This window comes from Lagenorhynchus albirostris, chromosome 19 (assembly GCF_949774975.1).
Source record: "Lagenorhynchus albirostris chromosome 19, mLagAlb1.1, whole genome shotgun sequence".
Classification (NCBI taxonomy): domain Eukaryota; kingdom Metazoa; phylum Chordata; class Mammalia; order Artiodactyla; family Delphinidae; genus Lagenorhynchus; species Lagenorhynchus albirostris.
In genome coordinates this window covers 42,970,405-42,984,051 of record NC_083113.1, presented here as the reverse complement: position 1 = coordinate 42,984,051, position 13,647 = coordinate 42,970,405, and the positions used below count along the sequence as shown (strand labels likewise).

Genomic DNA, 13,647 nt, shown 5'->3' with positions numbered 1-13,647 from the left:
TATAATTCCTTTTACACGAAATGTCTAGAAAAGGCAAATCCATAAACAGAAAGTAGGTTAATGGTTGCCATGGGTTGGAGGGAGGGGGTAATGAGGGAGTGACTGCTAATGAGTATGGGGCGTCTCTTCAGGGGTAATGAAAATGTTCTGGAATTAGATGGTGGTGATGTTTGCACGACTTAAAGAATATACTAAAGCCCCTGAATTGTAGACTTTAATTTTAAGGATATAAGTTATAGCTCAATTTAAGAAATTATGTAAGAAAAAACTACAAGGTGATGGGGAGAAGGGGATATAATGCTACTGATGAACAGAGCACACTCATTCTACCCTCCTTTGGGTCAGCAGCTGCAGCCTTGCAGAAGTGTCTTTGTGTGCCTGGACCTGGCCTTGCCTCTCTTCTGTTCACCAACTGCCCTCAGGTTGGGTCTGTCTCCAGCCTAGTCCTGCTCCTCTCTTGACACCCTTCCAGTCCTGCTCTCTCAGATCCTGGCTCGGATCCTGGGACAAATACGCTACTGAAAATGCCCCTGATAATCTCCAGGGTTATCTAGCTGCAAATCCTCTTTACCTCAGGGGTTTAAAGGCATGACTTCTGAATTGCTACCCCATATAGAAATCTTGTATTTGAGAGATGGTAGAGATCCTTAGAAAAGCAAGCATTCATTAAATGACTAAACATCTGGTTTTTAATGTGTCAGAATGAACATTTGAAAAGTTGTGCTTCTGGTCTCACTGGGTCTTAGGAAGTAAAGAAAGTCATCACGATTTTTTGGCAACACCTTGCCAGAGAAAAGTGACGAGAGCTTGCTATTTACAGAGAAAGTATATGGCTAAACAGGAACTGGAACTCAGTACAAGTCTGTATTCAATTAACCAGAACGTCGCTTTAAACATTCTCAGCATGGGAAATTTAACCGGTTACTGCTTATTGTATATTTTCACCTATTACTGGTGTAATTCTTTGCCTTAAAAATAATCTTTACCTGCTCTTTCTTTAAAAAAAAATAAGCATTTTAAGGCACACAACACTGCAGCCAGCTAGAGCACAGCACAGGCCTTAGAGACACACAGCCAGGGTTTAAACCATCTCTGCCACTTACTAGCCATGTGAGCATGAGTGGTTTGCTTAACCTCTGAGGGGCTTCCTTTAGTCATCGGTAAAATGAGGGTAACAACACCTACCCCTCAGAGTTCCTGAGAGAATCAACTGAGACAACACAGTAACTCAATAGCTCAGTGCCTGCTTTATGAGAACAGACAGCATTACTATTGTTATTTTGTGGTACCTTATCCACTGCTTCCTAGTGGTAGGCAAAAAAAGGGGGAAAACAGTGTTGGAGGTCAAATCAATTCCAAACATGTAAGTCCTTTTGGTTTAATATCTACAAAGCTTCTAGGTTCTTATGCATTTTCCCAGTCGAGTTGGTGTCCATCATGAGGAGGAACAAGGTGACGTATGCAATCATGAGATGCTTGCAGAGTTGAAAGGCTGAATTCCATGTAACAGAACCTGCCTTCCAAAATCTGAGATGACCAATGGTGAGGGCCTGGCATGATAAAGTGTAAGGTTCTAAAGTTCCAGCCATGAAAGAAACTGCCTATTCATTTAGATTGAATATAAAATTATCTTTGGTGGGTTTTAAACAATCATTCAAAAACCCACCAAATCTATGGACCAGACAGTAGTAGTGGTTGTGGTGGTGGGAGTGATAATAATAATAACAACACCTCCACTATAATCATCATCGTTGTTGTCTTTTATATTTGAGACACTCCACTCAGAACAGGCTCTTCTCAAGATACAGCAATAATGAACAGATGGAGAAGCATAAGCACAAGATAGAAAGGACTATGGAATGCTAAGGGTCTGTTATGGGTTGGATCATGTCCCCCGCTCCCCCCAAAAATGTATGTTGAGGTCTTAACCCCCAGTACCTCAGAGTGTGACCTTACCTTATTTGGAAACAGAGTTGTTGTGATGTAACTAGTTAAGATAAGGTCATACTGGAGCAGGATGGGCCCCTAACCCAATATGACTGGTATCCTTACAAGAAGAAAGCCATGTTTACATGACAGAGACACACAGGGAGAATGCATGTGACCACAAAGGCAGAGATTGGAGTAACACAGCTGCAAGTCAATAAACACTAAGGATTGCCAGCAAACCACTGGAAGCTGGGGAAAGGCAAGGAAGGATTTCCCTACAGGCTTCAGAGGGAGCATGGCCCACCTTGATTTGGGACTTCTGGCCTCCAGAACTATAAGTAAATATTTGTTGTTTTAAGCACCCGATTTGTGGTACTTTGTTACAGCAGCCCTAGGAAACTGATATGGGGGCCTAAGAGGATTTTTTCTTCTAAGATTGAAATGCAGCAACAGCAAGGAGAATGTCTAAGAGTGAGTCAGAGGGAAGTGTCTGTAGGGGAAGAAACATTTATAAACTTACAATATATTTTAAAATCTCTCTATGCCTCTGTCTCTACGGCATCGTAAACAATAACCAAAAATGCTAAATTCTCATTAAATGCCATTTATCAATACTACCAATGTGTAAACACCCAAGCCTGGGACAGTAGCGGATGACCAACAGAACTGCTGCCCTGGTCAACTGGCCGTAGCCTTATGCTCCCAGGAAGGAGCAATGCTCCTTAATTTCGGTCTGAAATGACTCTCCCAAGCACTTTTTCAAAGTTTACAAGAGGAGTAATTATTACCTGGATCCCAGTCATTTTAATATAAATGTTCTTTTCATTTGCTCCTCACATGGAGCCTTCGATCTGTTAAAAGGAGCAGTGTCTGTGGAACTAGCTCTGGGAAGGAAACTGGGCTCATTTAACTATATCCATAGCACACACACACAAAAAAAAACCCCACAACAAATGCTCTCAAAATAACTTTCAGGGGCTTCCCTGGTGGCGCAGTGGTTGGGCGTCTGCCTGCCGATGCAGGGGACATGGGTTCGTGCCCCGGTCCGGGAGGATCCCACATGCCGCGAAGCGGCTGGGCCCGTGAGCCATGGCTGCTGGGCTTGCGCGTCCGGAGCCTGTGCTCCGCAACGGGCGAGGCCGCGACAGTGAGAGGCCCGCCTACCGCAAAAAAAAAAAAAAGGGAAGAAAGAAAATAATAACTTTCAGGATAAAACAAAACCAAAGGAAGGAAAGTTTCTATTCAGTCTGTCCCTTCACTTATAACTTGCTGCTTGTGCTGTGTCAGAGATTAAGTGCCACATCCTCCCTCAGGTCCTAGTTCTCAGTCTGGACAGACAAGCACAAGGTGAACCCAGGACGCATGCACTGATTTTTTGTACGGACCATGTGTAACTGCTGTCATTAAACAAGCATAATATCATACACAAACTATTTTCTTTTTTTTTCTTTTTAGCCACAGTTTGCTTTCTCTCACAAAGAAGTAGGAGAGTAACTTCCAACTGCACAAAAGTTAGTGAAACCACTATTCCTAATGTTACTAAGAATAGGCTTCTATCAACAGAATTCAATATTGGACTCGAAAGAAGGAATTAAAAAACATTCCTGGGTGGAGGGCTGGATTTGGCTGTGAACCTGATTCAGCCATCAATTAATAATTAATCCCAAACTCTTCCCCCTGAAGATGCTTCCAGGTTTTGCTTATTTTTGAAGATATGAGATGGTGTTAGGGTTGGCTGTCATCTTGAAGGAATGAATTCTAAAGCCTACTATTTAACTCTCACTAGATAAAGAATAGATTATTCTTTTGTCATTTAAAATTAGGGATTAGGCACTTCCCTGGTGGCGCAGTAGTTGAGAATCCGCCTGCCAATGCGGGGGACACGGGTTCGAGACCTGGTCCGGGAAGATCCCACATGCCGCGGATCAACTTAAGCCTGTGCGCCACGGCTACTGAGCCTGCGCTCTAGAGCCTATGAGCCACAACTACTGAGCCCACGTGCCACAGCTACTGAAGCCCGGGCACCTAGAGCTAGTACTCTGCAACAAGACAGGCCACAGCAATGAGAAGCCCACGCACCGCAATGAAAAGTAGCCCCCACTCAACGCAACTAGAGAAAGCCTGCATGCAGCAACGAAGACCCAACGCAGCCAAAAGAAAAAAAAAATTTTTAATTAAAAAAAAAAAAGCAAGGGAGAAAGTTTCAGTATTAAAATGTCACCATACTTAGTCACTACAAAACCTTGTGTGAAGTTCTCCAGTATCTCACAGTTCTTCTAAGAAGTCAACTTTCAGTAAACTATGCAGAGGACTGTAGTAGTAATTACCTAAATAAATCTAGAACTATGGCCAACCCCAAATCACTGATTCTTAAGATAATCATTTTTTTTCCATTGTACATACAGTTGATTCTCATTATTTATGGTAGTTGTGTTCTACAAAGTTGTGTGAACTGAATTAATGGATACTGAACCACTGCTCCTAAGGGAAATACCAGGTTAGGATTCTGAGAGCCTCTGGTCACACCAAATCACTCATTCAAAAATCTTTTCTTGAATATCAAAACTACAGTGAGGTACCACCTCACACCAGTCAGAATGGCCATCGTTAAAAAGCCTACAAATAACACATGCCGGAGAGAGTGTGGAGAAAAGAGAACCCTCTTACACTGTTGGTGGGAATGTAAATTGGTGCAGCCACTATGCAGAACCAGTATGGAGGTTCCTCCAAAAACTAAAAATAGAGTTGCCATATGATTCAGCAATCCCACTCCTAGGCATATATCCAGACAAAACTATAATTCAAAAAGATACATGCACCCCTATGTTCATAGCAGCACTATCTACAATAACCAAGATATGGCAACAACCTAAATGTCCATCAACAGATGAATGGATAAAGAAGATATGGGGTATATATACACTGGAATATTACTCTGCCATCAAAAAGAATGAAATAATTCCATTTGCAGCAACATGGATGGATTATCATACTAAGTGAAGTAAAGTCAGAAAGAGAAAGGCAAATACCATATGATAGCAATTCTATGTGGAATCTAAAATATGATACAAATCAACATATCTACCAAACAAAAACAGACTCACAGATACAGAGAATAGACTTGTGGTTGCCAACAGGGAGGTGGGGTAGGGGAGGGAAGGAATGGGAGTCTGGGATTCGCAGAGGCAAACTATTATATATAGGATGGACAAACAATAGGATCATACTGTATAGCACAGGGAACTATATTCAACATTCTGTGATAAACCGTAATGGAAAAGAATACACACACACACACACACACACATATGTATGTATATATATACATATATATTTTTTTAAAAAACGGAGTCACTTTGCTGTACAGAAGAAATTAACATTGTGAATCAACTATACTTCAGTAAAATTTTAAAAATATATTTTTCTTTTCTTTCTGTTCTCCACACTGGATAATTTCTATCGCTCTACCTGCAAATTCACTTATTCTTTCCTTGGTCATCTCCATTCTGCTTTTAATTCCATTAAATTATTTTTTTAAAAATCTCAGATATTATAGTTTTAGTTCTAGAACTTCAATATGGCTTTTTTTTTTTTTTTTTTTTTTGCGGTACACGGGCCTCTCCCGCTGCGGAGCACAGGCTCCGGACGTGCAGGCCCAGCGGCCATGGCTCATGGGCCCAGCCGCTCTGCGGCATGTGGGATCCTCCCGGACCGGGGCACGAACCCGTGTCCCCTGCATCAGCAGGCGGACTCTCAACCACTGCACCACCAGGGAAGCCCCAATATGGCTTTTTAAAAAAAATTGTTTCTATTTCTTTGCTGAGATTTCCTATCTTTTATTTAACTGCAGGCATATTTTTCTGTTACTTCCTTGAGGATAATTACAGTAGCTGCATTAAATTCCTTGTCTGATAATTCTAACATCAGGATTATCTTGGGGCTGGTCTCAATTAATTTTCTTTTCTACTGGGAATATGTTCCATTTTCCTGGTGTTTTATATATTGAGTATTTTGGGTTGTATCCTGGACATTATGAATGTTATGTTATGGAGACTGGACCCTGTTCTCCAATTAGTGCATTTTTTTTTTCTTTTTTTAAAAATCAGGTAATTATCTTGCTTGGTTTACGGGTCAGCCAGAGATGTGGGCACACAGAATTTAGGAATCCTCTCTCTGGATCTTTCCCTTCCAGGATCCCCCCTTTCTCTCCTGTAGCTGTGGTTCCCCCAGATTCAGTCTTCTGGTTCCCCAGCCCCAAAAGACTGTGATTTCTCCACCAGTACCCCTAATGCACTGCACACCTCCCTAGACATAACCTGCCCCTAGGCTGAAAGCCAAGAAAATGGGAACTTACTCTATACAGCACCTCTCCTCTAAACATGGACACTCCATGAGAATCTGCCTGCTTCTGACCACTCTTTAGTGTCCTCGGCTAACTACTTACTATATTATGTCCAGAGTTCATAGTTGTTATCTGAACAAGGGCCAGTCTGGTAGGCTGTTGCTCAGTCATTACTGTCCCAGTTATTCATTATTGTCTTTGGAATGAATTTAGGAATATGGATGTTCTAAACATTTACAATTCTTAGAATAAACAAGTCACCTTGCAAAGACTTAACTTGGGAAAAGCTGGATAGTTAGGCACCAATTTCTCATGCTGCCGCCCAGCTCATCTCCTCCACGATGAGGAGGGCTGTTCTTAACTCTGAGGCCAACAGAAGGTACAGACAGGTCTAAACATACCTCCTTCTCCTGGGTGTTCCTCATAAATTCAATTTTCAGCAAAGGTAAGGTAGAATGAGCTTAAAGGGGGTTCCCTTCTGGCTTCAGGCTATACTTGGGAATCAGTGAATAAACAGATACGATCATAAGGCCAAAACAAGGCTAAGCAGAGAAAATAAGTGTTTCAATAAGAAAGTGAATGCTGTATTTCCCTCCAATGTGGATATTCTGGCTATCTGCAAATGGGAAAGAGGTGAAAGCTACCTCATCAGTTGGGGGTGGTAATGTCTTCCCCCTCTCTGATCCCAATCTATCTCCTGATTTTCTGGACCTCTACCTCTTACTGGGCTCTCTGCTTTCTTTTCAAGCTGCCAGAACCACAGTTTCTTGGTTGGCACATCTACGAGCAACAGAGAATTCACTGAAACCTAGGATTATCTTTTGGCACTCCACAGCTTGAGAGATAGTGATTAGAAGGAAAAAAACAAAACGAAACTTCAACAACAAGGTGGCATTTTCATTTCAGCTGTTCCTGGGGGCAAAACAGAACAGTAAAGAAAATCTTAGATTGAAAGCTTTGTGGTTATCTCTGCTTCTCATTAAAGTGCCCCAATTATAATCACACCTACGATTACAAGATTTAACACACCTGGTCTCAAGGATGCGGCAGGAAGAGGAATCATACCCTCATCCCATCCCATTTCCTTTTCTTTATTCACTGAGTAAGCACGATTTATAAATTCCAGTGAGTGCAGACTAGAGGTGGTTTGGAGAACAGAGGTTTTTCATTCACATGGCTTTTTCAAAGTGGCAAAAATCTTCCATGGCCTCAAATTATTTTAGTACTGGTGAGACAAGCAGTGTTGCTTTCATTGGCTACACACTGATGTGAGAAACCTGGATAGAGTTTCTTCTATTTCTCCTCTCACTTTACTAACCAGACAGTTTGCTCTGCTACGGACACACAGACACACGCACACACACTCTTACTGAGTAAGGGTGTGTACACTTACAGAGTTTCTAAGATTTATTTTAAGAGTGTTGTAACTCAAATTTTAAAATAAATTTTGAAATAATTTTAGATTTACAGAAAAGTTGCGAAGACAATAGAGAATTCCTGTGTACTCCTCACCCAGTTTCCCCTATTGTTAACAACTTATATAACAATGGTATATTTGTCAAGAGTTGTGTAGATCTTGACAGTGGGTAAAAAACACTGACTCTTTCTTAATTCCATTTTGTACAGCAGATTCTCAACAAGAGCAGTGTGTACCCTAAAACAAGTACCTGAGATATCAAGTTATGATCTCTATGTCCCCCACTCCTATCAAGGTCCTAGATAATTACTAGGGGATAACGCTTGTACAAAAATGGTGTCAGGAACTTGATGGCAAAATTCTAGCATGAACAAAGCCATGTGTCTGACAAAACACTTTTCTAATGGCTTCAATGACACTTAGTTAAATACTGATGTGCCAGCCACAGACGAGCATTGTGGATGCCAGGAAGTGAATTATTAATGCAAACTCTCTTTATAAAGTCAACTGGGAATGAATTTCCATTAAAATCAAGAAGAAAATTAATTTAGAGGTCACTCATTCTCAGCATACATATGGATATATAAACCTTCTTCCTGGACTGTCCACACACTGGGGAGAAATCCAGCCAAACCCACTTGGAGGAGGAATAAAAGTTTAATTTATGCAACAACTAAAATCTCATGGATTGAACTCACAGCTAGAAAGGAAACATTTGAAATGAGGCCCTTTAGTGATTCTGTATGAACAATGAGATGAGTCAGGAAGACAAATCACTCAAGTTCAGGCTATAGAGGCAGGCTTGGTGCAGTCCAGCTAGCTCACCCTGGAACCTGTCCCTCTGAGGGGAATGCTGGGACCCAGAATCTCAACCTGTAAACTTGTGCCCTGGTTTTTCTGCAGTGGTTAGTGCGCAGTCTGCCTAATATGATACAGAGGAAAAAGAGACTCATTGAAGATGCAAACAATACAATCTGCCTGCAAACAATACAATCCCTGCTGACTGATTCATCTGTATGAATTCATCCAGGAAAAAGGTTCAAGGCCTCCCCTGGTGAAAGGAAGACTGATGAACAGATAAAGAACAAACAGGTAGGGAATTTGCAAATGGTAAGAGACTGACTTACCTCAGTAGCTTTCTGGCTGAGTCCCCGAAGCAGCAGCACAATCACATGGACAGCAGCTCTGCGCACCTGAACTTCATGGTCTGTTTTAGCCACAGCAATCAGACAAGTTGTTACCTAGGAGGGTAAGGGAAAAAGAAGTGAATAAAAATCAGGATTGCACAATTACCTAAAACCTTTCAACTGTGTTCCATATTCTACACATTCATCACAAACAATCTGGCTTAGAGTGGTGGGTTGCTTCCTCATTCTCCATGAAGAGGGAGAGATATAGTGGTAGAGATCTTGATTTAGTCTGGCTTTTCTGGAAAGGGGCAAAATCTGGTTTGGAATTCAGGAGGGAGACTAGGGAGTGGGAAGGAATACAGGTATATAATAAAGGTATGGTCAAAGGTGAATATTTCCTCAAAAGTGGGAAGAACTGTTACTTGCCCCACTCTGGGGACATCAAATTGAAGGAAGAAAAAATGGTCTGAAACACAGTGGCTTCTAGGGACGGAGGACCATGGAGATTTAGCTAAGTAGGCTTCAGAGTTCAAGGTCTGGCATGAATATCAACGTGCCAACTGATGAAAGTTTCAGCCCAGGGATAGAGAAATACATAAATATTCAAACTGATCTTCTTCTAGCGTGTGCAGACGTCCTGGTACACTACAATTCTAGTGTACAGCCACGTGAGTTACCAGGGGCCAATTGCTGAGACTCCCTGCCTGGGATTCTTCATTTGTGGAATGGTTCTTTCAGTGCTCATTTACTTTGGAAGACAGCTCTATAACAGAAAGGACTTACAAATTACTTGCAAAACATGGTAATGTTTACTTGCAGATATATAGCTGATAATTATATGTCATAAAATGAGAAAATTTCTATATCCTGTACCAGCCATCCTGCCCCCACCCTGCTCTGGGTAGACACAAAAATATTCTAAAACCTCCATAAAGAGATAACATTAGAAAACAACAAACAGCAACAAACCTTTCTGAGGTATTTGTGCAAGAATGAAAAGGTAAAAACAAAAATTTTGAAAGTGTGACCAATGACAGAAAAAATCTGAAGGTAAGTCTAAATTTCAGTTGGTCTCTCACATACTTTGTTATGTGATTTACTGTGTGAGTGTATATCTTGGCCAACTGTGGAAGGCTTTCTAACCATGATAAGAAAATAGCCAGATTGTGTGCTTGGGAACATGTATAAATACATATTATGTTTAAAGAATGGTTTTTTAAAAGGTTTAAAAAAAGAATCCAGGCACAAATGAGGAAATAGGCTTGTGCAGAAATTTTAACTATGCAGGTTGTATTTTTCACAGCTTTCAAACAGTTGGGCATAGTTCAAAGTGTCTAATTAATCAGTGATGGCAAAGGGATTAGAAGAAGTAGCTTGTTCTTAAATATAATTGCATCTGTGATGCACTGGCATTTAATCAAGTTGTACATCTATTAGGCAAACTTGACGCTTACAAGTGAAGGGAAATCCCAGAAAAGCTCAACTCTTTGGGGGATGTTTTTCAATAAGATCCAGCAAGCTGCTTCTGCTTTTGACCTGGAACCCTGACTCGAAGTCATCAGTGGCTTCCATGCCTCTAGCATTAACAGTAGAAGCAATTCAGTCCTAGGAGGAGTCCCTTGGGTGACCTCCAAACAGGCAACAATATAATAGGTACCTCCACTTGCAGGCTTAGTATTTAAGAGGTAAGAGCTGAAATCAGAGAAACAAGTTAGAGCTAGGTTGAGTCCTTCCTGACACATAAAAGATTAGCTTATTCAGTCTGATAACTAAAGTATGAAAGCCAGCCCAGGGCCATGTAATGCTCAGACTCCCCCAAGCCTTTTTCCTGCTTCCCTCTAGGTTTAGTTTTGGGCCCGTGTTTCCACATTTGGTGGGCAAAAGCCTCCGAGCCTGGAATCCCACCGGTGTCCAGCTTTGCCACCTCTGTTCTGCCTCACTATGCTGGTGGGCCATGCCTCTGCCTCAGGGCTCAGTGTAGCACCAGCTCTGACTGTCGGGCATTTATTCCACAATCAGGAGGGGGAGAAGCACCCTGGCTGGAAAAGGGCTTCCCCTGCAAGGCCAGTCCCTGCATGCCAGTGCCGCCCTGCAGGTGTGACCGGGAGGAGCTGGCTGTTACAAGCCCTACTGAGATCAGCCGGAATGGCCTCCTGCACCAGATTGTACCAAGTCCACCTGCAATCAGCCATCCAGGACAATCAGGAAGAAGCCTGTGAACAGAAGAGTTCTTGGACCTTCCTCAACACCTCTGTCACAGGACCAAATCCCATGAAAGGAACAATGTTCGGTTGTGCAAAATGTTTTTAAAGCATCAGAATTTTAATATGGTCTTGCAGATATCATTGAAAGATAAGAACAGCCTCTGTTCATGTCAAGCTCCCGCAACCAACTTGTAACGTTGCTCTTCTACAAGCCAGTGGGGTAGCCTCCTCGTCAAACACCAGAAGCGGGGAGGTCGCATGGCCACTCTCTTCCATCTGTCCAGTCTGAACAAGTCGCCCCCATGGCCAGTCTCTCTCACCTCCAACCCCAAGGACATACTCAACACTGCCTTCCACCCCCGCCTAAAAGCTTTGGCGGACAGATAGATGATGTAAGGTCTTTACTAATGTATGAATTGGAAGTCTTCCTAAAGGGCAGAAACCCATTCCATGGGATCTTCATGTTACCTGCCCTAAGGGTCAATGTACCTATTCTAGTAAACCAAACTATGGAAGGATTTTTTTTTAATTGGCTAAATTATGTAAATCATATCCATTTTTGAAAGCCATGCAGAGACAAAAATGACGACTGCTTTGGAAACGCTAAAGGTCAGTTTAAGCAATTTCACACTTGATAGGGGCCAACAGAAATACAGAAAACATCACTCCCCGAACAGCTGGCGCACACGAAGCATAATCAGAAATATAAATAAAGATAAAACAGATGGCAAGAGTACCAAAAACCAACTTTGGAAAATTCCAGAAGAGAGGTAGCAGAATTGAGGTATCAAGAAAGCATGATTTCAACTTTCCAGCTGCACCTTCATCCCTTTCCCTAAAATCTCCTGCTAAAATTCAGTCTGCTAACTTGTTCGAAACTAGACCATCTGTCCTTCTATTTTGTAAACTAAGAAAAACTTTACCAGCAAAGGCAGGGTGGCCTCTAATTCCCGCATGCTTTGCTTTACCTGACATGGGGGACTTCCCTGGTGGTCTAGTGGTTAGGACTTTGCCTTCCAATGCAGGGGGTGCAGGTTCGATCCCTGGTCTGGGAGCTAGGATCCCACATGCCTCAGGGCCAAAAAACCAAAACATAAAATGAAGCAATATTGTAACAAATTCTATAAAGACTTAAAAAAAAAACCTGACGTGGAACAGAACCGTGGTGGCTCCGTTGCTTCCTTGAGGTTTCCCAGGACATCTACCCGAGCCCTCATCTCAGTGCATGAGCTGTCACTTAGGAAACCGCGCTGATTGTGGCAAATCTGGTAATCAATTCAGATCATTTAGTGGATCAGAGGTGATAGCTTTGCATCAGACCCCAAAGCTTGGGTTCGTGGAATTCTGGGCACTACCTTACAAGTGGCTTGCTCCTGCACTTGTCAGCTGGGGCGTACCTTATTTGCTGTACCGGGGATGGGCCTCTCGCTGTGGTTCCCTTAAATCATATTTACTTTTCATGGAGAATGATAAAGATGAAAGAGCCTATCAAGATTTGGTTTTAAGCAATACAGTTCTTGACAAGAACAAGGAAAAATCGGAGAGCAATAATAATGCTCTCCAAACAGATTAAATCTTGACATCAACAGAGAGGAAAAACCTGAATTCCCAGTACAGAGACTGTGGAAGGGTTGGTCCTATCCCTTACGTTCCTTCCCTACCAGCAAGCACTGTCACGCAACAGACAGGGCCCAAGTCTGGACCACGCAACAGGGAGGACAGCTTTCTTCAGATGCCCAAGAACCACAGGTATGACTCCCAGATCAGATCACATCAGAAGAGCCTATGGTGGTTGGTTTGTTCAATTTTACATCAAAAAAGTTACACTTCCCCTCTTTCTCTGCCTGGCTAACACTTGATCAATGTGACTTTCTTGCTGTCAGGTAAACCCTGACAGTTTACCTGAGGGTTCCAGCTCCGTGTTCCCTCAGCACCTTGGGCTTGTCCTAGGAGATCACTCTAGTCCACTGTTTATTTATCCCTCTGTGTTTCACACTCTACTGAGATTTCCTTGGGGGAAGAGATTGGGTCCTTTGTCTGTGTCCTCTAACATACCTGGCACATGACACACGAAGAAGAATTCCTTCAGTTTGCAGCCAAAGACAAGTTTCCCCAGAGTTAAGGCTCCTTCTCCACCAGTACACACTGGGGCCAAGCATTTCTGAGACTACAAGAAACTTCAAGAGTTTTCATGAGACACTGAAAGAACTGTCGTAGAAGACACAATGATCTTTCAAAATAAGTTAGAGCATTTCATTCCTCTGCTTTGGCTTCCCATCTCACTCCCAGGAAAAGCCGAAGCCCAGAATGCTCTCTCCCCATGTACCTGCCTGGGTCAGCTCCTGCTCCCTGCATGGCTCTGCTTAAGTCACTCATCAGTGAAGCTTCTCCTGTCCTTCCAAGTTCACATACAACAGCAAACTCCCTCCATGTCCCTTGCCTTACTAGATTCATCTCCTTCGCACTTACTCCATCTGGCACAGTATATATTTGTTTACACACTTGCTTGTTTGTTACCTAACTCTCCTCTCTAGCATGTCAGCTCCACAAGGGCAGGAACTTCACTGTGTTCAGAGCTGGATCCCCCTCACCTAGCATAAGGCAAGGCTGTAGTCTCATAACTGG

The 13,647-nt window shown here is 42.5% G+C and overlaps 1 protein-coding gene across 1 annotated transcript in view; it reads right to left on the bottom strand.

Annotated features, from left to right (window-relative positions):
* The window catches only part of TANGO6 (transport and golgi organization 6 homolog), a 176,209-nt gene that overhangs the window by 22,503 nt on the left and 140,059 nt on the right, over positions 1 to 13,647 (bottom strand). Inside the window, exon 17 of the mRNA XM_060131846.1 lies at positions 8,816 to 8,929. Within this exon, the coding sequence (XP_059987829.1) occupies positions 8,816 to 8,929 (114 nt within the window). The remainder of the gene's footprint in view (positions 1 to 8,815; positions 8,930 to 13,647) is intronic.